This window comes from Balaenoptera ricei, chromosome 16 (assembly GCF_028023285.1).
Source record: "Balaenoptera ricei isolate mBalRic1 chromosome 16, mBalRic1.hap2, whole genome shotgun sequence".
NCBI lineage: Eukaryota > Metazoa > Chordata > Mammalia > Artiodactyla > Balaenopteridae > Balaenoptera > Balaenoptera ricei.
This window is the reverse complement of record NC_082654.1, coordinates 35,285,405-35,312,858: the sequence shown is the minus strand read 5'-3', so window position 1 is coordinate 35,312,858 and position 27,454 is coordinate 35,285,405. Positions and strand designations below refer to the sequence as shown.

At 39.6% G+C, this 27,454-nt stretch overlaps 2 protein-coding genes across 9 annotated transcripts in view; both read right to left on the bottom strand.

The window, feature by feature from the left end:
- The window catches only part of FGFBP3 (fibroblast growth factor binding protein 3), a 128,796-nt gene extending 116,700 nt beyond the window's left edge, over positions 1-12,096 (bottom strand). The window contains exon 1 of the mRNA XM_059900384.1: positions 11,946-12,096. The gene's annotated coding sequence lies outside the window, so the exon portion shown is untranslated. The remainder of the gene's footprint in view (positions 1-11,945) is intronic.
- CPEB3 (cytoplasmic polyadenylation element binding protein 3) overlaps positions 1-27,454 on the bottom strand; it is a 205,746-nt gene that overhangs the window by 10,287 nt on the left and 168,005 nt on the right. For 7 of the 8 annotated variants that reach the window (XM_059900373.1, XM_059900374.1, XM_059900377.1 and 4 more), the window contains one exon: positions 15,354-18,534. The exons of the other annotated variant lie outside the window; for it this stretch is intronic. In XM_059900373.1, the coding sequence (XP_059756356.1) occupies positions 18,307-18,534 (228 nt within the window). In that variant the 3' untranslated portion in view covers positions 15,354-18,306. Of the gene's footprint in view, positions 1-15,353; positions 18,535-27,454 lie in introns of those variants that run through there. 8 annotated transcript variants of the gene reach the window in all.

Genomic DNA, 27,454 nt, shown 5'->3' with positions numbered 1-27,454 from the left:
CTACTGGGCATATACCCTGAGAAAACCATAATTCAAAAAGAGACATGTACCACAATGTTCACTGCAGTGCTATTTACAATAGCTAGGACATGGAAGCAACCTAAGTGTCCATTGACAGATGAATGGATAAAGAAGATGTGGCACATATATACAATGGAATATTACTGAGCCATAAAAAGAAACAAAGTTGAGTTATTTGTAGTGAGGTGGATGGACCTAGGGTCTATCACACAGAGTGAAGTAAGTCAGAAAGAGAAAAACAAATACCATATGCTAACACATATATATGGAATCTAAAAAAACAAACAAACAAACAAAAACGGTACTGATGAACCTAGTGCCAGGACAGGAATAAAGATGTAGACATAGAAAATGGACTTGAGGACACAGGGGTGGAGGGGGAAGCTGGGGCAAAGTGAGAGTAGCATCGACATATATACACTACCCAATGTAAAACAGTTAGCAAGTGGGAAGCAGCAGCATAGCAGAGGGAGATCAGCTCGGTCATTTGCGATGACCTAGAGGGGTGGGATAGGGAGGGTGGGAGGGAGGCTCAAGAGGGAGGGGATATGGGGATATATGTATGCATATGGCTGATTTACTTTGTTGTACAACAGAAACTAACACAGTATTGTGAAACAATTATACTGTAATAAAGATCTATTAAAAAATATAAAGAAAGAAAGAAGGAAACTTTGACATATGCTACGATATGGATAAACCTTGAGGATATCATGGCCAGTGAAGCAAGCCAGTCATAAAAAGACAAATACTGTATGAGTCCACTTAAATGAAGCATCTAGAATAGTTAACTTCATAGAAACAAAGTAGAATGGTGGTTGCCAGGGGCTGGGGAGGAAGCAGGTGGGGAGCTGTTGCTTAATGGGTATAGAGTTTCAGTTCTGCAGGAAGAAAAACTTCTGGATATCCACTGTACAACAATGAATATACTTAATAGTACTGAACTGTACACTTAGAAATGGTTTAGATGGTAACTGTTGTGTTACGTGTTTTTATTTTAACCACAACTAAAAATAAAAATTTTTTTAAAGTAGAGATGAAGAAAGATATATCATGCTAACACAAATCAAAAGAAAGCTGTAGTAGTTACATTAATTTTAGACAAGGCAGACTTCAAAACGAGGAAGATTATCCAGGATAGAAAGGGGCATTATATAATGATAAAAGGATCAATTCTCCAAGAAAGACGTAACAATCCTTAAGATATATGCACCTAACAAGAGAACATGCAAATACCTGAGGCAAAAACTGAAAGAACTGAAAGGAGAAATAGATAATTCAACTATTATAGTTGGAGGTGTCAACACATCTCTATCAGTAATTGACAGATCCAGCAGGCAAAAAATCAGTAAGGATATAGTAGAACTGAACAATACCCAACAGCAGAATATATATATTTCTCAAGCTGACATGGAACACTGACCAAGATAGACTACATTCTGGGCCATAACATACACCTCAACAAACTTAAAAGAATAGAAATCATACAAAGCATGCTCTAAGACCACAATGGAATTAAACTGGAAGTCAACAGAAGAAAGATAGCTGGAAAATTCTAAAAATATTTGGAGATTAAATGACACATTTATAAATAACACATGGGCCAAAGAAAAAATCTCAAGAGAAATTCAAATAATATTTTGAACTAAATGAAAATACAACTATTCGTTTTATAATAATATTGTAATATTTTATATTATAAATGATAAAAGATACAAAATCAAAACCTAAGCTTCCACTTTAGTAGAGAAAGAAAAGTAAATAAACCAAATACAAGCAGAAGAAAAAAATAAAAATGAGAAGCCACCATCATCTTGATACCAAAACCAGACAAAGACACTACCAAAAATCAAATTATAGGCCAATATCTCTAATGAATTTAGATGCAAAAGTTCTCAACAAAATATAAGCAGACCAAATCCAACAACACATAAAAAAGGATCATATACCACGACCAAGTTGGATTCATCCCAGGGTCACAAGGATGGTTCAACATATGCAAATCAATCAATGTGATACACCACATCAACAAAAGAAATGACAAAACTACATTATCATCTCAGTAGATGCAGAAAAAGCATTTGATAAAATTCAACACCGATTCATGACAAAAACCCTTACAAAAATGGGTACAAAGGGAACATATCTCAACATAAAAAGCTATTTATGACAAACCCACAGCCAATATAATACTCAATGGTGAAAAGCTGAAAGCCTTCCTATTAAAATCTGGAACAAGACAAGGATGCCCACTCTCACCACTTCTCTTCAACATAGTATTGGAAGTCATAGCCACAGCAATCAAAAAAGAAAAAGAAATAAAAGGTATTCAAATTGGTAGGGAAGAGGTAAAATTGTCATTATACGCAGATGACATGATACTATATATAGAAAACCCTAAAGACTCCACACAAAAGCTACTAGAACTGATAAACGAATTCAGCAAGGTAGCAGAATACAAGATTAACATACAGAAATTGGTTGCATTCCTTTACACTAACACTGAAATATCAGAAGGGGAATGTAAACAAACAATCCCTTTTAAAACTGCATCCAGAAAAATAAAATACTTAGGAATAAACCTCACCAAGGAGATGAAAGACTTTCACGCTGAGAACTACAAAACATTAATAAAGGAAACTAAACATGATTCAAAGAAATGGAGAGACATCCCATGCTCTTGGATTGGAAGAATATTGTTAAAATACTACCCAAAGCAATCTACAGACTTAATGCAATCCCTATCAAATTACCCATGACGTTTTTCACAGAACTAGAACAAATAACACTAAAATTTATATGGAACCATAAAAGACCCAGGATTGCCAAAGCAATCCCGAGGAAAAAACAACAAAGGAGAAGGCATAACCCTCCCAGACTTCAGACAATACTACAAAGCTACAGTAATCAAAACAGTGTGGTACTGGCACAAAAACAGACATATGGATCAACAGAACAGAATAAAGAGCCCAGAAATAAACACACACACCTAAGATCAATTAATCTTCGACAAAGGAGGCAAGAATATACAATGGAGAAAAGACAGTCTCTTTAGCAAGTGGTATTGGGAAAGTTGGACAGCCGCATGAAAATCAATGAAGTTAGAACATACCCTCTCACCATACACAAAAATAAACTCAAAATGGCTTAAAGACTTAAACATAAGACATGACACCATAAAACTCCTAGAAGAGAACATAGGCAAAACATTTCTGACAGAAATTTTACCAATGTTTTCTTAGGTCAGTCTCCCAAAGCAATAGAAATAAAAGCAAAAATAAACAAATGGGACCTAATCAAACTTACAAGGTTTTGCACAGCAAAGGAAACCATAAACAACACGAAAAGAAAACCTACTGTATGGAAGAAAATATTTGCAAACAATGCGACTGACAAGGGCTTAATTTCCAGAATATACAAACAGCTCATACAACTCAACAACAACAAAAACAACCCAATCGAAAAATGGGCAGAAGACCTAAATAGACATTTCTCGAAAGAAGACATACAGATGGGCAACAAACACATGAAAAGATGCTCAACATCACTAATTATTAGAGAAATGCACATCAAAACTACAATGAGATACCACCTCACACCAGTCAGAAGGGCCATCATTAAAACGTCTACAAATAATAAGTGCGGGAGAGGGTGTGGAGAAAAGGAAACCCCCTTACACTGTTGATGGGAATGTAAATTGGTGCAGCCACTATGGAAAACGGCCTGGAGGTTCCTCCAAAAACTAAAAATAGAGTTGCCATATTGATCCAGCAATCCCATTCCTGGGCATACCCATACCCAGACAAAACTATAATTCGAAAAGATACATGCACCCCTATGTTCACAGCAGCACTATTTACAATAGCCAAGACATGGAAACAACCTAAACGTCCATTGACAGATGAATGGATAAAGAAGACGTGGTATATATACACAATGGAATATTAGTCATAAAAAAGAATGAAATAATGCTATTTGCAGCAACATGGATGGACCTAGAGATTATCATACTAAGTGAAGTAAGTCAGAAACAGAAAGACAAATACCATATGATATCACTTATATGTGAAATCTAAAATATGACACCAATGAACTTATCTACAAAACAGAAACAGACTCACAGATGTAGAGAACAGACTTGTGGTTGTCAAGACGCGGGGCGGGGGTGGTTAGGGGAGGGAAGGACTGGGAGTTTGGGATTAGCAGAGGCAAACTATTATATATAGGATGGATAAACAACAAGGTCCTACTGTATAGCACAGGGAACTATATTCAATATCCTGTAACAAACCATAATGGAAGAGAATATGAAAAAGAATATATACGTATAACTGGGTCATTTTGCTGTACAGAAGAAATTAACACAACATCGTAAGTCAACTACACTTCAATAAAATTTTTAAAAAAGAAATAAAAATGACAGCAAAAAAATCAATGACATTGAAAACAGTAAAATGATAGAGAAAATGAAACCAAAAATGTTGGTTCTTTGAAAAGATCAATAAAATTGATAACCTCTATCTAGCTAGGCTAACCAAAAGAAAAAAAGAGAAGGCACTGGTTACTAATATCACAAGTGAAGAAGAGACCACCACTACTGAGTCTATGGACATTGAAAGGTTAATAAAAAGATTGTGAACAACTCTATCTCTATGCCCACAGTTTGATAATTTACATGAAACAGACCAATTCCTTGAAAGGTACAATCTACCAAAACTCACACAAGGAAAAATAGATACTCTGAATAGACCCACATCTATTAAAGAAACTGAATCAATCATTAATAACTTTCCAAAACAAAAAGCACCAGACCCAGATGGTTTCAGTAATGAATTCTACCAAACACTGAAGGAACAAATGATATCAATTCTCTACAAAGTCTTTCAGGAAATAGAAGCAGAAGGAACACATCCCAATTCACTCTATGAGGAGAGCATTACTCTAATACCAAACCAGATAAAGGCATTACAAGAAAGCAAAACTATAGACCAATATCTCTCATGACCACAGATGCAAAAAGCTTCAACAAAATATTAGCAAATCAAATCCAACAATGTATAAATAAAATTATATACACCATGGCCAAGTGGGATTTATTCCAAGTATAAAAGGCTGGTTCACTGTTCAAAAATCAATTAGTATAATCCATTACATCAACAGGCTAAAGAAGAAAAATCATGTCATTATCTCAATAGCTGCAGGAAAGGCACTTGACAAAACTCAACACCTATTCATTATAAAAAACCAGCAACAGAGGGGAACTTCCTCACCTCGATAAAGAACAACTATGAAAAACCTACAGCTAACATCGTACTTAAGGCTAATAATCTACATGCTTTCCACGTAAGATTGGAAACAAGGCAAAGATGTCTCTTCTCACCACTCCTGTTCACCATTATACTGGAAGTCCTAGCTAACACAATAAGAAAAGGAAATAAAAGGTATACAGATTGGGAAGGAAGACATCAAACTGTCTTTGTTTGCACATGACATAGGGTTGTATGTGTAGAAAATCTCAAAGAATTGACAAAACAAACAAAAAACCCTGGAATTTATAAGAGATTATGTACAAGGTTGCAAGATATAAGGCTAAAAAATAAAAAGTTCATTGTTTTCCTATATATCAACATGAGCACCCAAAAATGAAATGCTTAGGTATAAACCTAAAATATATGTGCAAGATTTATATGAGGAAAACTACAAATTCTAATAAAAGAAAAAATAATAAATGGAGAGATATTTCATATTCATGGATAAGAAGACTTAATATTGTTAAGATGTCAGTTCTTCCCTAGCTGATCTGCAGATTTAATGCAATCCCAATCCAAATCCCAGCAAGTTACTTTGTGGATACTGACAAACTGATTCTAAAGTTTGTATATAAAAGGAAAAAGCCTACAATAGGCAACACAATACTGAAAAAGAACAAAGTTGTGAGACTGACACTACCTGACTTTAAGACAACATAAACCTACAGTAATCAAGATAGTGTTGTACTGGCAAAAGAACAGACAAATAGATCAGTGGAACAGAATATAGAGCCCCAAAACAGACCCTCACAAATGTACTCAACCAATCTTCGACAAAGGAGCAAAGGTAATACAATGGAGAAAAGATGATCTTTTCAACAAATGGTGCTGGAACAACTGGACATCCACATGCAAAAAAAGTGAATCTAGACACAGACCTTACACCTTTCACAAAAATTAACTCAAAGTAGATCACAGACGTAAATGTTAAATGCAAAAATATAAAACTTCTAGAAAATAACACAGACCTAAATGTTAAACGCAAAAGTATAAAACTTTTAGAAAATAACATAGATGACCCTGGGTTTGGCAATGAATTTTGGGTACAACATGAAAAGCACGGTTCATGAAAGACAAAATTAATAAGTTGAACTTTATCTCCAAAACATACAAAGGACTTGTACCCAATGCATACAAACAATTCTTAAAACTCAACAATAAGAAAGCAATCAATCCAATGTAAAAAATAGGCTAAAGAACTCAACAGACTTCTCACCAACAACAATACAGACGGCAAATAAGCACACGAAAAGCAAAATGGTACAGTCACTTTGGAAGACAGTTTGGCAGTCTCTTACAAAACTAAACATATGTTTACCATATGATCCAGCAATCGTGCTCACAGATGTTCACCCAAATGAGTTGAATACTTATGTCCACGCAAAAACCTGCACATGGACGTTTATAGCAGCTTTATTCATAATTGCCAAAAACAGGAAGCAACCAAGATGTCCTTTAGTAGGTGAATGAGTAAGTAAACTATGGTACTTCCAGACAATGGAATATTATTCAGCACTAAAGAGAAATGAGCTGTGAAGCCATGAGAAGACTTGGAGGAATCTTAAATGCGTATTACTAAGTGAAAGAAGCCAGTCTGAAAAGTCCACATAATGTATGATTCCAACTATGACATTTTGCAAAAGGCTCAAACTATAAAGAGAGTAAAAAGAAGAGTGATTGCAAGGGGGAAGGGGGAGCACATGGGATTTTTAGGGCAGTGAAACTATTCTGTATGATACTATAATGGTGGATACATGACATTATGCATTTGTCAAAACCCATGGAAATGTACAACATAAAGAGTAAACTCTATATATACGGAATGGATAAACAACAAGGTCATACTGCATAGCACAGAGAACTATATTCAATATCCTGTGATAAACCATAATGGAAAAGAATATGAAAAAGAATGTGTGTGTGTGTGTGTGTGTGTGTGTGTGTGTGTGTGTGTGTATATATATGTATATATATATGTATAACTGAGTCTCTTTGCTGTACAGCAGTAATTAATACAACATTGTAGTTCAACTATACTTCAATAAAAAATAAATTAAAAAAAGAGTAAACCCTAATTTAAACTGTGGACTTTAGTTAGTAATTTATCAATATTGGCTATCAACTGTAACAAATGTACCACCCTAGTGCAAGGTGTTAATAGGGGGAACTTGAGGGGAGAGGACTGACGGGGGTGCATGGGAACTCTGTACTATTTGATCAAATAAAGTGAATAAAAAAGAGCCACACGATTAAAAAAAAACCCAAAACCCAAACCAATTAGAAAATGGGCAACAATAGAGACATTTCACTGAAGAGGGTATAGAGATGACAAACATGAACGTGAGAAAATGTTCAACATTATTAGCCATTAGAGAAATGCAAATTAAAACCACAATGGGATATGACTGCACACCTATCAGAATGGGTAAGCTGAAAAGCAGTGACAAAACCAAATGCCGGAGAGGACACAGAGAAACTGGATCATGCATACATTCTGGTTAATATGTAAAAAGGTATACCGGACTCTAGAAAACATTTTGGTAGTTTCTTCAAAAACTAAACATGAAACTACCATACGACCCTGCAATTGCACTCCTGGGCATTTATCCCAGAGAAAACGAAGACATGTTCACATAAAAACCTGTACACGAATGTTTGCAGCAGCTTTATTTCTAATAGTGCCAAGCTAGAAACAATCCAGATGTCCTTCAAACAAGTGGTTAAACAAACCATGGTGCATCCATGCCAGGGAATAATACTTGGTAATCAAAAGGAACAAACTATTGATAAATACAACCACCATGATGAATCTCTAGAGAATTATAATGATTGAAAAAAGCCAATCCTCGACTTCCCTGGTGGCACAGTGGTTAAGAATCCGCCTGCCAGTGCAGGGGACATGGGTACAATCCCTGGTCTGGGAAGATCCCACATGCTGCGGAGCAACTAAGCCCATGCGCCACAACTACACAGCCTGCGCTCTAGAGCCCGCGAGCCACAGCTACTGAAGCCCGCGTGCCACAACTACTGAAGCCCACGTGCCTAGAGCCCGTGCTCCGCAACAAGAGAAGCCACCGCAATGAGAAGTCTGTGCACCGCAACGAAGAGTAGCCCCCACTCGCCACAACTAGAGAAAGCCCACGCACAGCAATGGAGACCCAACACAGCCAAAAATAAACAAATAAATAAATATATAAATTAAAAAAAAAAGAAAAAGCCAATCCCAAAAGGTTACACACTGTATGTTTCCATTCTTTTTTTTCCGGCTGCAGAGCATGTGGGATACGTGATCTTAGTTCCCTGACCAGGGATTGAACCCGTGCCCCCTGCAGTGGAAGCACGGAATCTTAACCACTGGACCGCCAGGGAAGTCCCTATATCCCATTCTTGAAATGAGAAAGTTATAGAACTGGAGAACAAATTAGTCATCATTGCCATGGCTCTAGGGAGGTGGAAAAGGGAGGGTAGCGGGTGTTCTTATGGTGACAGAAATGCTTTTCATTTTGTCTGTATCAATGTCAGTATTCTGGGTGTAATATTTAACACAATTTTGCAAGATACTAGGGGGAAACTGGGTAAAGAATACATGGAATCTGTCTTATTTCTTACAACAGTATCTGCATCTACATGTATCTAAAAATAAAAAAGGTATAATGGTAAAAAGTCAATCAGGCTATAAATGTGGAAGCAGGGGCCAACAGATCTTGTTAAATGTTAAACAAGACATCACCTAAGCCAGTCAGCGCATGCACATGTGAGATTAACTGGCTTTCCATGTTTGATGCTTTACCGTCAACTGCAGAGACTAGTGGATGGAGGGTTTTTAAACTCTGTTTCTCGATTCCACCCCTCCTCCCAAACTGACTAAAACAAAACAAAACAAATCCTCCTGGATGTTGGTAAGCTTAAGGAAGAGTGGAAAGGAGCCTAGACATGGGAGCAGGGAAGATGGGGAGCAGGGAGACTGAGGTTTGGGTGATTGGGAAAGCAGGCCAGTTTGGATGGGCGCCTGCTAGCAGTGACAGCCAGAAAAGAAGTCTGGTTCAGGAATAAGACAGTGAATTGCATGGAGACTGCCTGGAAAGAACTGCATTTGTGCCAAGCATCAGCTTTTACCTTTCACAGAGCCCCCTTTTTTTTCGTTTTAACGCTCCATTAAAACATAGAAAAGTGCACAGATCTCAGTGTATGGCTCAGTGAATTTACATAAACTGCACACACCTTGTATGCAACACCCAGATCAAGAGAGTTACCCGCAGCCCAGCAGCCGCCTCCATGCCCCCTTTCAGTTACTCCTTCCCTGTTCATACAAATGGAATCATACATTATGTACTCTTTGGCGATTTTGATCAACATTAAGTTTGTGATGGCCTTCCGTAATGTGGCATATACTTGTAGACCTTCATTCTTACTGTTATACAGTGTTCCATTTGTGGATATACTACAGTGTATCCATTCTAATGTTGCAGGGCATTTGGATAGCTTCCAGATTGGGGCTATATGCTGCTGTGATCCTTCTTGTAGTATCTTTTGGGAACATGCTACACATCTCTGTTGGGCTTCTGCCTATGAGTGGAAAGGCAGAGTCATAGGATATACACATTCAGCCCTTGTAAACAGTTTTCTAGTATGGTTGCACCACTTTACACCTCTATCAGCACTTATCTAGATTCTTCCTGATACTTAGTATTTCCCATCTTCTAAATTTTAGTCCTTCTTATGGGTATGTATTGGAACTGCATTTTTTTGTTTGTTTTTAATAATGAGTAATGAAATTGAGCAGAAGGGCCCTTTTGAAAGGAGAGACCAGGCATGCAAGACAACTCCCCGCCTTAGGGACCAGAACTTGCTCGGGGAGTCTTTCTTCCATTTACAAAAAAGAGTCTCACTTGGTTCAGGCCTGCACTGAAGATGACAAGTTGGAATGTTTCCCTTATACTTAACAGTTCAGCTCAAAGCATCTTAACCAAAGATTTGACCAGTAACAGCAAAGAAGAAAACTCCATGACTTGGGCTGACCCTTACGGGGCCAGAATTAAATACTGAGGTGAATGTACATGCAGTTACAGACAAGTCCTTTATCTAAACACAAACAATGACCAGACTCAGAATCTGTTCCCTCCATAATACTCCGTAATGGGACAGAATACAGATAACTTTCAGTTACCTGTTCCAGTGATAGGGTCATTCCAGCCATTTATCTGTGGGGACCCCTCGGACCTCCAGAGTTGATATTAAGATGATTTTAAACTGAAGACATTGGAAATTCAACAGATGCAAAAGAAGCTTTTTCAAAGCTTCCCTTATCTGATTAAAGGCAGAAGCTTCTGAGAGCGAGGCTGTAATCAATCAATGAACGCCCTCTCCTGGGGAGTTTCACTGGCCAAAAGAACACAGAAAACGCTCGCACCTGCATAGACAAACATTATCACAAACTTTCTTATCTCCCATTTGTTCCCCTAAAAACCCACCGTCTTTCCTAAATCTATAAAAATACTGAATCACTATGTTGTACACCTGAAACGAATAATGTAAATCAACTATACTTTAATTTTTAAAAATTTGCTAATTAAAAAACAATTGCATTGGAAAATTGATTTTAAAAAAAAGAAGAAACCATTTGATCTTCCCATAGAAGCTCCTTTCTCCCCCCTTCCTTTCCCCTATTAAATTAGGTTATAGACACCTACCTCTAATTATGGAGGGGCCACTTCTTTTGCTGGATTCATGTGCATATGAATAAGCTCCTGTTAATCTGTCTTTTTGCCAGTTAACTCACAGGCTTCTAATCACTGAGCCTAAATTAGAGCAAAGTTTTTCTTCCCAACAGGCCTTTGAATAGCAATAGGACTCCTCAATTTTGGACTCCCCTCATCTCACTAGCAATCATTAACCTATCTAGTACAACCGTTCTAGTTAAAATATATGATTTTAAGTCTTCCAATTTAAGTGTCCAAGTGACCCATGTGCCATGGGTCTTGTGAAAAACCACCCAAATACAATTTTTAAGCTGTGTTCATCAGTGTTTGTGGGTAATGAGTTTTCTTTCTGTAAAGCGGGTGCCTTAGACCTAACCCCAACCTTCTCAGCCGTCAGGGTCTGTCCTGCGCATCCCCTCACAGCGAGGCCTTAGCGTCCAGCAAGGGGGCTGCTTCAGAACCGCCGCTTCCAACCTCACGCCCCAGGAACGCCAGGCCTCCCGGCTTTTACCCCCTAGAAATAACAAGCTGCTAGTCACCTCGGCACCACTCATTTACCTACTCCCCCTCCGAGTTAGGATCCCAGAACCCTTTTGCCTGGAGACGAACGTGGGGCCCAAGTCAGGGCAGCATTCTGAAAACAGGGTTCCATTTGGTGCTTGATGCATGATGTAGTTACGTAAAAGGGACCTGAAACATAGTATTCCTCTCCCCATTTTGCACGAGGCATTGACACAGAGCTCCACATGGTCGATGCCGTCCGGCGACACGGCTGCGCTGAACCCCGGGCCTTCCGCGCGAGCTTCAGGCCTCCGGACCTTGATGGCATCTCGGGAGGCTGGTGCTGCAGCGGCCGTACCCGAAGCCCGGGAGGCGGCGGGGTGGGCGCGCGCGCACCGGTCGCGGGTTAGCTTACCTGTGGGCCGCGGCCACGCGCCGGGGCCACCTAGGGGAGGGCAGACTGGGGCCGGACTTGGGGACCAGCGGCGGGAAGGGGCGCGAGGCGGGAGGGGGGCCGGGAAAGCCCGGGAGACAGCCCAGCCGCCCCGCCAGCTCCCCTGCAAAGCCGAGCGGCCGGAGAGCGGAGCCGGGATCCCGAAGGGCGGAGCGCTGCTCGGCGCCGGTCCCGCCCCCTCGGGCGCCCGCCGACTCTCGGGCGGCGCTGGAGGCCCCGTGTGGAAAACACCTGCGCCAGACCCCGCTCCCCACCACGGAACTACGGCTCGGGGTTGGGACGCTGACACCTGCATGTTATGAAAGCTGCCAGGGGATTCTTGGGTGTGGCCGCTTGTGGTCCGTTTTCTACAAAGATTGAAGTTAGTGCCTACAAGAGAGCTTCTAGCACGTCCAAAGTCGCTACAGGATTGTGAAAGGACCCATTTTCCGAGAGGATCCCAGACAGCCTAGCGTAAAAAATAAAACGAAAGGGGGCGTACTTCACGTTTTCATTGACTTCCTTGGTTTTAATTTTGAAAATTGGTTTCATGTGGCAAGTGCTGGCATGCCCACGTGCACCTTAAAATCTTGCATACACACTCACACTGTGTCAACAAACACCTTCCTGTTTTAAATACACTCGTGGTCTTTTTCTCTTCTTTAAACGAGTGTCGTTCGTGTCAGAAAAAAGGTGAATGTTGCTGTATTTAACCTGCTTAAAGGAGTTTGTCCCCCCTCCCCCCAAAAGCTCATCAAGCAATTTGGAGTGTGCAGATATTCCCAGACGCAATCCATTACTCCAAGATACTCCTTGGCAAGTGCAAAGGATGACAAGTGTCAGTACTTCATACAACTAGATTTAATAAGTTGTTATTACAGAAAAAAAAAAAGAAGTCCAAACTACAAAGTTTAAGCAGTTGTAAGCAATAGCTGCATTGAGCTCCATGGTTAGTCACAGTACTGCAGTTCCACACAAGCAATATCAGTCCAAGCCCCAAAGGCGGAAGCTGAGTAAGGGTTACTAGCAAAAACAATCTAAGAGAACAGGTAATAAAAGATACAATACATTTAAAATTAGTTGTTAGTTGAAAAACAAATACAGAGATCTTAGCTGTGAACACTCTAAAAGTTATGTCCATTATTTTGACAGCAAAAATACAAATACCTAATACTTTATACCCCAACGGAACTATATCCAGAAAAGAAAGAGCAGAAGTTGTCCTGTATTAGCACCCAGGTTTTCTACTTGTTGTGATTAACTTCATTGTCATACAAATTTAAACATCCCCAAATCACATATCCATTTCTTGACCCATTTTGGGGTATAAAGTCAACAGCATTAATTATAAAATACTCTGGTAAAATGGAACACTATTGCAGCTGAGATAGAGAAGTTTGGTTATTATAAAAAAAAAAAAAACAACAGAAAATGTTAGCTGACATACCACACAAACTGGTGAAAAAGCAACAATCCATACAAATAAGCCAGTTTTAACAAAAAGATAACTTTTTTTTTTCACTAATCTGTGACTAATCTTTCACTCAAACCTTGCAAGTAGAGATGTCACAATACTCAAATATTTAGGTAGGAGCTTTACCCAGTTAAATGCCATTTTGTTGCTAATATAATAGATAAAATGAAAACTAGCAGTTATTTGCTAATTGCATAAATGCAGTACATTCTGCATTAGCCCATGCCTCACTAACAAGCTATAAAACACAAGATATAGGCAGAAATCTAAGCATAATCTTTATACCACTAAGCAAAAATTTTCCAATTTCTTTTCTTCTGTTCCTAATCACTTATTTGTAGTTAATGTAAAATTCCAACCAGTAATATCCAATTTGAGTTAAAATTTTACATCACAACTTGATCTAATCTATATATTATTTACAAAACTGAATACATAGAGCATACCCAAGAGCCAACTCTGGACACGTGTTTCTCTGAGTCATTCATAACCTTGCCTCCGTGGCAGGAGGCCTGGAAGAGGCCATCAAGGACTGGGAGAAACACACCATCTGTCTAGAGCGAGTCATTGGATGTTCTGTTTACGCAACACCAGTTTTGCAGTTGTATGATTTTTGTTTAATTTTAGGTGCCATGACAATGACACGCTGCCTTAACAGCACGGCTTCAAGGTGAGTTTGGGTGTTGGAAAAGAAGCAGGAGGGCAGACAGATCATGCTCGGAGTGGCCAGATGTGTTGCCACAATAAGGGACAAACAAGGGGCACCATACCAGGAGCAGGCGGGGGGTGGAGGAAGACGAAGTCTGAAACTGTCCGTTTACAGTGGTGACCTCAGAGTGTGCCGCCTTGCCAGGCCACCCGTGTGCTCGGGGAGGTCACTCGGGCGAGACACTGCGATCCAAGTCTAACTACCCAGAGGGTTGGTCCTCTCAGAGACCTCCTTTCACTCTCAAGACGTCACCACTGTAAATGCAGGGCAAAGATTCGGCCTGGCGAAAGGTACCCACTCACATGTGGACAGCAGTCGGTGGCAGATTCACACACACACACACACACACACACATACACACACACACAACAGAATGAAGAGTTAGAGGGGAAAAGCAATAAAACACTCTGTCGACCCAGCCAGGTTCTCAACTTGGTGGTATCTCAGTAAGGGGTGACTTCATCATCAGGGCCACAGATTTGGCTGCACCTGGTGTTGTATAAATCCACTGTGACATCCCTAGAGAACTGTACTGTGACATCCCTAGTCTTACACTAAACCACTGTAATAAAGGAAAAGGCTTGTCAAAATCTCACATGTTCTGCTCATTCTGTCATTTTATTACCCAATTATCCATTACATTTTCCAATCACTTTACATAACCAACCATTTTCATCGTTGTCACACTATTGTAAACCACATCAGCAAGTTAATACATAAAGCTTTGCATTTCAAAAAACTAGACACTTTAGTAACAATATTACAAAGGTTTTAGCTTCAAAAATAACTGAAAATGAAAAAAATAAACCTTTAAAGAATTAGCATCATAAAATTAATTTATTCCAAGTAAAAATACAAAATAATATTATGACATTGACCAGATATGAAAGTCCCTCCCAGAAACAACTCTATTAATGATTGAGAAAGCACTCCTTAAAGAAAATACGAAATAAAATGAAAAATATGTAAATATGTTTAATTTTTTTCTTAGCAAAAAATCTTTCTAAAAATAACAATGAAAATTTGTCTCAGTACAAAGGCTACATTACTATTGAAAAAATACCAGCATGAAGAAAAGGTACATATTTGACAGTAGAAAAATGATTTCAGTGAATCACAATGTCTAAAGTTTGCAATGAAAATAAATCTGCAATAAAGATTTATGCCTTTTTTCTTTTCTTTTTTTTTCTATTTTTTATACAAACAGTACAAACAGTATTGCACATAACAACAAATAGTCGAGGTTAGGTTATAGCCTTCAAAAAATCGACTAGTTCAAGTGTCACATCAAGGAAAGGCCACAACAGGACCTGTGATACCCGGGGGCTTCCCATCAAGTTGCAGGTCAGAACACCTCTGTGTTTTAAAAAATAATTTTTTTTGAAGGACCCTCTCTTTTAATATAACATTAACAACTTGGGGGCACATTTATTTACAAAACAAAAGGGAACATGTTATAATTTAATAAACTAAAAAAGTTCTCTTTAAAAAAATACAAACAGAAGAACTCTTTCACAATCCTGGTCAGTCGTGCACAATCAACGCTTGATTATAAATATACAAATTAAGGGAAAGTAGTTTCCACCACCTATTCACAACTTTCAGCACCAAATGGAGTTTATTTTTTGTAACCTATTCTTTATGACAATGCTTTTTCGCCTTCGCTTCAGCTTTATGCTGTACAATATTCCAGCTTTTTTTTTAAAATCTCAGTGTTATTTTAGTACATGAAAGAGGGGTGCTTCTTCAAAAAGTTTTGCTTCTTTCACATAATTAGGTAGATTTCTGTAGGTTAGATATGATCTTTAATATTATAGTTATAAAGCTCTAACTTCTTCATTTTCAAAAAACACAAATAATCATGAAAAAAATAAAGTTACCCATCTGTTAAATCATTTTTCTTGCAGAATTAAATTAATATATATTTTTCTGAATAAACTTACTTAGAAAATATCATTTTCTTTCCTATATTTCAAAATTGAGGTATTGCAAAAGATCATGTCAGTCAGAAAGCATGCCTTTTTCCTTAAAAACAAACAAACAAAAAAATCTTCAGCCAACTTTTGAAAACTGTCTAGAATACAAAAAGTAGTAGTGCATAACAAAATTTCTTGTACAGATGAAAAAAACCACAAACATAGAAAAAAAACAAACAGAAAACCACAGCTGGGCTGGAAAAAAGCAATTATTACCAAAAAGCCCAGAGGTAACCTCAAAGGGGGAGAATTCTAATAAGCATTTTTAATCCAGTAAAAAACTATTTTGTTTTTTCCTTTTTGAAAACAAACTATAGTTTGAGAGCTGTTAATTGCAACTAAACACTGGAGAAACAAAACAAAACAAAACCAAGCGATATTAAGACAGTACAAGGACATCACAGCACATAAAACACAGCGACTTAAATCTATTCTGCAGTGTCATATCCAGTCAGATTGTCCCCAGAATTCCAAAACATAGGAAGAAGATTTAAAAAAAGATTTACATAGTCTCATAATCATTGTGTGTGTTTATATATTACTATCTGCAGCCCAAGAGTGAATGCTAAAAAAATGTCCATGGTAGTACTAGCAGGTCTGAATTCTATTCAAGCTTTACAGGATAAATCCAGGGAATTAAGTAGTTAATTTCTCACCCAGACAACCAACCCTGCCCAGGCCATCTTATTTTGTACAGACATTTCTTTAGCATCACGATCACGCAACTTTCTTAAAATGTGCCTAGTTTGTCAATTGACAACTTATCTCTATATACTGTATATATTCCTAGTGTTTGTAAGCTAAGATGAGCTCTTTGGTTTTCTGGACAAGGTCTGAAGCTATGTAAAATGGTGCAAGCACTAGGAGATTGTAACTAAGAGCTCATGTGTTAGTTAATAATATACCAGTTATGAACTGTCAAGTTCGTTAACGTCTGACACAGAGGCTTTAAACAGTTAAGTTTGATCACAGTTAGACATAATCACTTTACTATATAAAATAAATTGCACAATATATAACAGAGCACCGCAAAATACTTCATCTACCATCCACAAATTTGCTTTAAGAATATCCTACACCTAGGTTTTATATTGGTTGTAATATAGGTCATTCTGTTATGGGCTGTTCCTAATTTCCGAAGCATTCCATTTATTGAGGCATGCCTTCCTCCAGTCAATTACCACTTCTTTGAATGAAAAAAATCTTTTTTAAAAAAATCAGTATTTTATAGCTTATATAGATTTTCTTAATTTGTGCATTGTGGGAAGGTTTTATACTAGACATCAGATATAAAATTTATTGCATGCAGCAACCTGATTAAGTAAACATGCAGTCAGAAATAGTGACCTTCCGTTGAAGCTTTCTCAAGTCTATTCTGATCTCCTTTCGGCAGCTGATTCTATCCCTAAATCACAAAAGTATGTTGTTGGGTTTTTTGTAATTGATACCTTAGCCTGAATAGAGTATTATGGTATTAATAATACCACTTTAATAGCAGCAAAAGCTATTGCAGCATAAATTTACATAACACTAAAAGATCTAACCAAAATCCTCAGCAAAACAAAAATTAAACATGAAGGAAAAATAAAGATTCAGCTTATGAGGTATCCTTACATGTCAAAATAGAGAGCAACTAAAGGCTTATTTTCATTAAGGGTTTTCCTTACTCTAAATGACCCCAACTAACGATTGCTGAATTGTTGTGAAGTTTTTGCTACATCTGCCACCTACTCACGAGTATTACCTTTGGTAAGTCTTCTCCTAGGGGCGATTCTCTAAGTTTCTGAAAATAAGTGCATGCTCCAGTTCAAAAACGATCAAAACAATAACAATACAACAACAACAACAAACAAAAAAATCACAGACATCAACCTGATGGCCGCTGATGAGAATGGCAGTCTACGAGTGACAAATCAGGTGTAAGAAATTAAGGTACCAAGCAGACAAAGGTGTGAATCAAAGTGCAAATCAGTACCGTTATACACTCTGCAATTCTGCATTATACTGGACACTGAGTTCAGTAATATGACTGTAAATAATAATAATAATAAAAAGACCCATTTCTTCTTTAAAAATCGAGAACAAATGCACAGATTTCCAGAACACTGTAAGCCCTGAGGCAGTGCCCTCTCTTTTCCCTCCTTGTTATCTACTCCAGTACTTGTGGCTGGGTATACCCTGGGCTCAGCTCCAGCGGAACGGGACATGGCGAGGGCGGTCACCTCCCTCCTTCACCAGCGGTTTGTGGAACTCCCGCCCGGCGCGGGAATGTATGCTCGCCCAGCAGTATTCGCAGTAATACTGCAGACAGGTGACGTTGGCACAGAAGAATGGGGCAAACTTCCCACCACAGCGTGTGCCCTGGCACTCATCACACATCTGATCATCCAGCACATATGGCTTCACTTCCACCTGGACCCAAAGAGGAAAGACAGGAAAAAAGATTTTAGCAAAGCTTCCTCACATTTCTTCCTCTTGAGAGTTTATAATGGAGCTTAATATGTCCCAGTCAGACTCGGTGTTGAACTCAGCTGGTATCAGACAGTGGCTGACAGTATGGGATCTGCTCCTTGACTTACTACTTACTAGTTGTGTGATGGCAGTAACCTCTCTCTGTGCTTCTGTTTGCTCTATATGTGGATCTGTAAAGTGGGTGTAACGGTGATACACGGACACACAGACACATCTGGATATCTATATGATGGGCATAGCAGGGTCTAACTCAAAGGGTGCTGGAGGATTAAGAGAGGTAGCACAGGTAAAAAAGCACATGAGCTGAATCCTGAAGGCTGGGAAGCACCCGGCTATGCACAAACAGCATTTCAGGGAGAGCAACCAGCGAGGACAAAGCCCAAAAGTAGGCAAAGGCAGAGCACGTACTTGGGGAAGTTTGGCAGGAGCTGGGCCAAAGGGGAAGTCCCACTGGGGCTGGCAAGCCTAGCTGAAGGGTGACCGTGAGGCTCTGGGCTTCAATGTTTTAAGCACAAGGCTTTCAAAAGACTAACCTCCCAGTACTGTTCACAATGGATGGCAGGGAAAGGGGGACTAGGCGGATGTTAAGAAGCTACTCGAACAACTGAGGCTTTTTTATTTTTTAGATTTTATTGCCTTAATCTCCCTCCAAGACTGGAAGCTTCAATAGAGAACTTTTCATCACAGCCCTGCAGGCTATGTTAGAGGAAAACCAGAAGCAAGGAAGAACAAAAGTTACCACAGCTTTCCCCCATGTCCGCTTCCTAGAACCTCAGAAACGGACTATCATTAATGTTTTCATCCCAAATGTTAGAAATTAGCAGGAAGATGGCAAGTCTCTGCAATCAGGCTCCTTCCCACGCTGACCTCTAGAGCCGTTCTGGGGAAGGGCAAGCATTGTGGCCGCTGGGGCTATGGAGATGGGGACCCACGTTTTTTTTGACATGAGCCAACTGCCTGACAGTTTGGGCTGCCTCTGGACGCAGCCAGGAGGTTCCAGCAGGGCACGGGGCAGGGTACCGAGGGGCTGATAGGGGACAGCATGGGGTGAGCAGGGACATAGGGAACGCCTGGGATTGGGCTCTGGCATTCCTGGACCTTCCCTTCTGAAGGCCCCTTCGCTGGCCTCCTCTGGAGTTCTGTCTCTGCTTGGAAGACCCACTGGAGATGACCTGTCCCAGCCCTTTGTTACCCAAGGGGGAAAATGTCTTTGCTTTGGCTCTAGTTCCCTTCCTCCTATTTTTCCCTCCTCAACCTAACAGGTTAGTGAGTGGGCTTAAAAAAAAAAAAATCTCACATTCATCTCTGCATCATAACTAAAACTGTAGTGGCTCTTGGGTCATCTGCCTAGGTTCAAATCCCAGCCACATTACTAGCTGTACAACCTTAGGCAAATTTCTCAGGTACTCTGAGCCTCTGTTTCCTCCTCTGTACACTGGGGATAAAGAACAGTTCGTACTTTATAGGGTTCCTATGAGGAGCAAATGAGTTGAGTCACATAAAGCACACAGAACCGTGCCTGGCACATCAGATGCCCTCATTAAGTGTAGTTATCACTCCCCCTGCTTCCTCTCTAGTCCAGGCCACCACAACGTGCATCCACACCTGTCCAATACCGATGGCCTCTGCACTGGCCACCAAGCTCCAGGCCTTCCCTGGGTCAATTCTCCTACGTCCAGGTAGACGTTTCAATCATCTGCCTTCTCAATGTTTCTTGCCTGGTCAAAAGCCCTTCAGGCTCTCCCCTACCTTCAGGAGTAAGCCCAGCTGCCTCAGTATAACAGGGTACTTACTCCCTGTCCCCTGCGACTCAAATGTAAGCCAGAGCCTTCAGGATTTGCCCCAATCTCTCTCCCATCTGGTCCCCAACTCAAACTCGACCTGGTCTCTAACTTACCTGCACTTTCTTCCCACCTTACATGCTCAGCCCACCCAACAATTTCCTGTACCCAGTAAGGCCCAGTCTTTCTTTTCTCTTTCCTTCTTAGCATAAAATTAACAATCTTAAAGTGAACAATTCAGTGGCGTTGAATATATTCACAATGTTGTACAACCACTACCTCTATTTAGTTCCAAAACATTTTCTTCACTCCAAAAGGAAACCCTGTAGCCACTAAGCAGTTTTCCCTACCTTCTCTCCCTCCCCAGCCCCTGGCAACAACCTATCTGCTTTCTGTCTCTATGGATTTACCTATTCTGGATATTTTATATAAATGTAATCACATAATTGTGACCTTTTGTGTCTGGCTTCTTTCACTTATCATAATGTTTTGGGGTTCCTCCATGTAGCATATAGCAATATTTGATTCCTTTGTATGACTGAATAATATTCCATTGTTTGTGTATGTATATGCATGTATATATATGGTATTTTGTTTATGTATTCATTCATTAATGGACATTTGGGTTATTTCTACCTTTTGGCTATTGTGAATGGTACAGCTATGAACATGTATGTACATATGTTTGTTTGAATATTTGTTTTCAATTCTTTTCAGTACATACCTAGGAGTAGAATTGCTGGGGCATATGACAATTCTATAATTAACTTTCTGAGGAACTGCCAAATTGTTTTCCACAGCGGCTGTACCATTTTGCATTCCCACCAGCAATGTAAAAGGGTTTCAATTTTTCCATATACTCACCAACACTTGTTTTCCATTTCTGTGATTATAGTCTTCCCAATAGGTATGAAGAGATGTCTCATTGTGGTTCTGATTTGCAACTCCCTACTGACGACATTGAGCATTTTTTCATATACTTGTTGGCATTTGTATACCTTCTTTGGAGAAAGGTCTATTCAAGCTCTTTGCCCATTTTAAAAATTGGATTGTTTTCTGTTGTTGGGTTGTAAGACTTCTTTATGTATGCTAGATACTAGACTTTTATCAGACATATGATTTGCAAATATTTTCTCTTATTTTGTAGGTTGTGTTTCACTTTCTTGAAAATGTTCTTTGATATACAAAAGTTTTTAATTTTGAGCAAGTCCAATTTATCTATTTTTTTCTTTTGCTGTTCTTCCTTTTGATGTCATAGCTAAGAATCCACTGCCAAATTCAAGGTCACGAAGATTTGCTCCCTGGACTTCCCTGGTGGTGCAGTGGTTAAGAATCTGCCTGCCAATGCAGGGGACACGGGTTCAAGCCCTGGTCCGGGAAGATCCCACATGCTGCAGAACAACTAAGCCCGTGCGCCACAACTACTGAGCCCGCATGCCACAACTATTGAAGCCCACGCGCTCTAGGGCTTATGCTCCACAACAAGAGAAGCCACCGCAATGAGAAGCACACACACCGCAACAAAGAGTAGCCCCCACTAGCCACAACTAGAGAAAGCCCGCGTGCAGCAATGAAGACCCGATGTAGCCAAAAATAAATAAATAAAATAAATAAATTTATTTAAAAAAAAAAAGAAAAAGACTTGCCCCTATGTTTTCTTCTAAGAATTTTATGGTTTTAACTCCGATAGTTAGGTTAACTGATTTCGAGTTAATTTTGTATATAGTGTGAAACAGGGGTTCAACTTCATTCTTTAGCATGTGGATATCCAGTTGCCCCAGGACCATTTGTTGAAGAGACTATTCTTTACCCATTGAATGGTCTCACCAACCTTGTCGAAAATTAACTATAGGCCCAGCCTTTCAGCCCCACAGGGAACTATTCCCTCCTCCTTTGAACTTAATACTCCACTTTGCTCTTCTGGCATTTCCTATCTATAGTTTTGCCTTAGTCAGTATCTCTCCTTATCTTCAAGCAACTTGAGGACAGAGTAGATCTGGGGAAGAATGTGGTCTGCAGAGGTTGTGGGCTCCTGGGGGAAGGGAGCTGTAGGCTCATGAAAGTGTATATAACCTGGCCTGAACTCCCTGTACTTGAAGGCCAAGAAGGAGCGAAGTGGTGGACTAAGTCCCCTCTGCCCTGAGGTGGGAGGACTACTGGTAGAGGCAGGGTGTGTGGGGAACTAGGAGCAGCGAGCTTTTCCACCTTCGGTCCATGAGCTGAGGACTGCTTTGCTTCTACCACCAGGTAGACGCCTACACTCAGGGTGCTCCAGCAACCAGATCTGAGTCCCAAAAAGCCCAGAAAAGGGAATCCAGCAGTGAGAGAGAGGATTGGTCTTTTACATTCAGCAAAAGAAAGCTGCCAGAGGAGAAAGACAATAGCCCTTTGTAATATATACACATGTGAAAAGAGTACTTAAGGAGATTCAAGCCTAGCACAAAGGGCACTTTCCAGTAATATATATATATATTTTTAATGTTACTTTTGTTTAGGTGTAAAAGTGGCATTGTGGTTATGTGGGGGGTTTTGTCTCTCAGTTTTTTTTAAGAGCTTAAATTAATTTTTTAAATTGAGGTTAAAGTCATAAAGAATTAACCATTTTAAAGTGAACAGGGGCTTCCCTGGTGGCACAGTGGTTAAGAATCCGCCTACCAACGCAGGGGACGTGGGTTCGATCCCTTGTCTGGGAACATCCCACATGCCGTGGAGCAACTAAGCCCGCGAGCCACAACTACTGAGCCCACGTGCCACAACTACTGAAGCCCACATACCTAGAGCCGGTGCTCCGCAACAAGAGAAGCCACCACAATGAGAAGCCCGCGCACCACAACAAAGAGTAGCCCCCGCTCGCCACAACTAGAGAAAGCCCGCATGCAGCAATGAAGACCCAACGCAGCCAAAAATAAATTAATTAAAAATAAATAAATAAATTTTAAAAAGGGGAGGGGATTGAAACGGAGCAGAACAGTGTGGGGCCCTCCTGGGTACAACCCCCACCTTGGGTCTCCCGTTTCTTGTTTGTAGAAAAAGGCTTTAGCTTCCTGGGCCTTTCCTAAGTTCCAAAGAGCAGACTCAAGCAGTTACTAATTAGGGGAGTGAAGAAATGCAGAAACAAAGGAAAAATAGTCAAGAAACAACAGTTCAGTGATAAAACAGAGTCCTAGTTCCTCCTCAAGGGAAATACATAACAATCTGACACATATCTTTGAGTTGTTCTGCAGGAACTAAGACCCTCACCCAGGTGGAGGATGGTGACTACATGCTAACCATAAGCACACAGACCCCTGACTGGTTGGAATCAGAAGGTTGATGATTAAGATTCCTGAAACACCACCCTGTTACCTCACCACCAACCAGACAGAAGAAAGTCATGCCCCCTGCAATCCTCACCTCAAATGTTGCCTTTCAGAGCCCTTCCCTGAAAGCCATCAGGGAGTTTGGGTCTTTTGAGCATGAGCTGCCCATTCTCCTTTCTTGGCCCTGCAATAAATGCCTCACCACAACCTGGTGTCAGTGAATTGGCTTTGCTTTGCGATGGGTGAGGGGACCCAAGTTCGGTTGGGTAACACCCATACATGTACATTTACTTTGTTTTTTAGTTTTTTGCCACTATTGACAATTCTGCAATAAATATACCTTTCGTGTGTCCTCACATCTGTGGTTTTATTTCTAAGCATTGGGATTATAGCATTAAAAACAACCAACGGTAGGATTATTGGGTCAAAGAGTATAGGTATTTTTAATTTTAAGACTTTGCTAGTTTGCTTTTTTAAAATGTAGCAATTCACATCTCTATCAGCACATAATAAGTAGTTATCACCTCTTTTAAATGCTCTCCAGTCTGATGAGAATAAAGTGACGTTAATTTTCTTTTTCTTGACTATGAATAAACATGAACTTTTTTTTAGGTGCATTGCCTGTGAATTCTTATGTGAATTATCTTCTACCCATTTTCCCACTGTGTTGTATGTCTTTTTCTTGCAAATTTTTAAGAGTTCTTTGTATGGTATAAATAATAATCTGCAATTGTTTTCCAAATCCATCATTTGCCTATTGACTTTTCTCAGGGCATCTTTGCCATTTAAATGTATTTTATTTTTACATAGTCTAATACATTTATTTCTTTCTGAAGCTTCTAAGTTTCTAATCCTTATTAAGAAGGCCAACATGGCCCTTAATTTTTTCATACAGACCTAGATGCTTTGATTTTTTTTTTAAAGATCATCATTATTTTTTTATGTTTAAATCTTTCTTTATGTAGATCCTATCTTTATGGTTTGGTTCATTGCAAGCAATTTATAATTTTTGTTACAACTGTGATTATTTTCTCCATTTTTATTTCTAGAATAGCATAAAGCTACTAGTGTTCTTCCAAGTCTTCTTGACAGAGAAATAATATCTTGACTAAATACAGGATTTTGGGATCACATCTTTTTCTCTCAGACTAATCAATAGTATTCCTTGGTGTTCTAGCTTCCAGTGCTGCAGATGAAAACTCTGATGCCAATTTCTTTCTTTTTTTTCCTTTGTAGGAGATAGTAACTAGCTCTTTTCACGTGGAAGCATGTAACATTTTCTCTTTATCTTCAGCGTTCAGAAATTTTAGTTTTATGGAACCGAACTTGGGTCCACTTGCCCATCACAAAGCAAAGCCGATTCACTGATACAAAGTTGTAGTGGAGGAAAGTACAGCTTTTATTACAGGGCCAAGCAAGGAGAACAGGAGGCTCATGCTCAAAGACCCAAACTCCCTGATGGCTTTCAGGGAAGGGCTCTGAAAGGCAACATTTGAGGTGAGGGTTGCAGGGGGCATGACTTTCTTCTGTCTGGTTGGTGGTGAGGTAACAGGGTGGTGTTTCAGGAATCTTAATCATCAACCTTCTGGTTCCAACCAGTCTGGGGTCTGTGAGTTTGTGGTCAGCATGTAGTCACCATGCTCCACTGGGGGTGGGGGTGAGGGGGGCCTTAGTTCCTGCAGAACAACTCAAAGATATGTGTCAGATTGTTATGTATTTCCCTTGAGGAGGAACTAGGACTCTGTTTTATCGCTGAACTGTTGTTTCTTGACTATTTTTCCTTTGTTTCTGCATTTCTTCACTCCCCTAATTAGTAACTGCTTGAGTCTGCTCTTTGGAACTCAGGGAAGGCCTAGGAGACTAACGTCTTTTTCTACAAACAAGAAACGGGGGACACAGAGGGGCTTTTGTACCCAGGAGGGCCCCACATGGTCCTGCTCCATTTCATAGGGAAATGGTTAAATAAAATGTGGTACATCTACCCTGTGGAATATCATGCAGTCATGAAAAAGACTGAATTAGTGTTTGTTTTGAAAGGATTTCTACAACATGGGGATATTAAGATCTAGTGGAGTGATGGATACAAGCACCTACTGCAAACTGAAGAACACTGAACAAATAAATGTAAGGTCAAGTAATACATTCATGCTGATACCTGAAAATGCAATATGAATAAACTGCATCTTCCATGTATTCAGGCTTCCAGCTGAGCTTGGCACCAATGTTCCTTACTGCATGAGGGGTTTTGATGGATCTAGTCAAGACAGTACTTCAGAAGATCTACCATGAAGCCCTATCATGCCAGAGGCACCAGGCCTAGGCATACACTGATGCCTTATTCTATCAGCTTCCTTAAGGAATAATGGATTTCTCATAAGTTACTTTTCCATGGAGCAGACATTTTTTCTTTTTGGTGTTAAACATCTTGAATTTTGATGTTTCTTGATAGAAATCTTCCTAAAATGTACTATTTATTCTTCCCCCTCTTAAGCAAAGGGTACTATCAGCATCCTTTATAGTAGTGCAAGTAGGACAATGACGTGGACAGTTTTCATTTTTTCTGTCACCTCCTTCAAAAATGTGTCTATCTGCTACCACTTCTATTAATACCTTTCAAAGACCCTTTATAATTTTGCAACTTCCAATCATTATAATTGGATTAAAAGCTAGATAATCACATTTGCTAAATCTCACACATTAAGTAAGACTCTGAATAGAGACAAAAAAGTAAAGGATGCTGCTTCTGGACTGCCACTGTGCTCTCGGAGGCCTTTCCCGACACCTTCCAGAGGGCTCCCTTCCAGATGGGTGAGTGGTGCTATTACTGCAAAGCTGCTGTCAGCACCTGTGTGCAAGGACTGATCCAAAGAGTACAGCCATGCCCAAAAGGTACGACATACACCAAGAGTCAAAATGATCCGCAAACACATGTGCAAAGTGGCAACCACAGCCTCTCAAAGGGCAACAGTCAAGCAGTACCTCTGACAATTTATATCAACAAAGAGAATTAGCTGCATGAAGGACACTGGTAGTTAGGTGGTCCTTATGCTAAAGAAGGGTGATTATTTTGGCTCAAATGGCTTCATTCATTTGATGAATATTTATGGAGTGCCTATTCCTTATATGCCACCATATTAAAAACTGAAATACAATGGAGAACAAGGCATAGTTCTTCCCTAAAATAATTTATGGTCTATTTGAGAGTTTCTTAAAGGCATTCCCAACCATTTGTAGTTTTTGCCATATCCTAATGCCATCTGTACTATTACTTGATGTTTTACCTGACTATCCAGATTAATTCTATTTTTCCCAATACACATATACATAATTATTAAAATAAAAACAGAAAAAGAATAGATATATGTATATGTATAACTGAATCACTTTGCTGTACACCTGAAACTAACATTGTAAATCAACTATACCCCCAAATAAAATAAAAATAAAATTTAAAATAAAATAACATAAAATAAAAAGAGGCTTCTCTGTTAACCACCTAAAACACCTGGAGTATCATTAAGCTACAGCACTTTGGAGACACCAACTTATTGGGATCACATTAGTGATCTACATGACCATTAAAGTTCAAATACTAGAGCCCTCCACAGAGCCAATCAAATCACCAAGCTGACCTTCTGGTTCAAAGAGATTTACAGGACCAGGAGATGAGAACGTCCTACAGAGAGAAACACTTGAATTCATACTACACACCTAATGGAGGTGACCATACCCAAGGATGCTGAGAACATGTGTAACTTATTGATGAGGGATAACTATTAA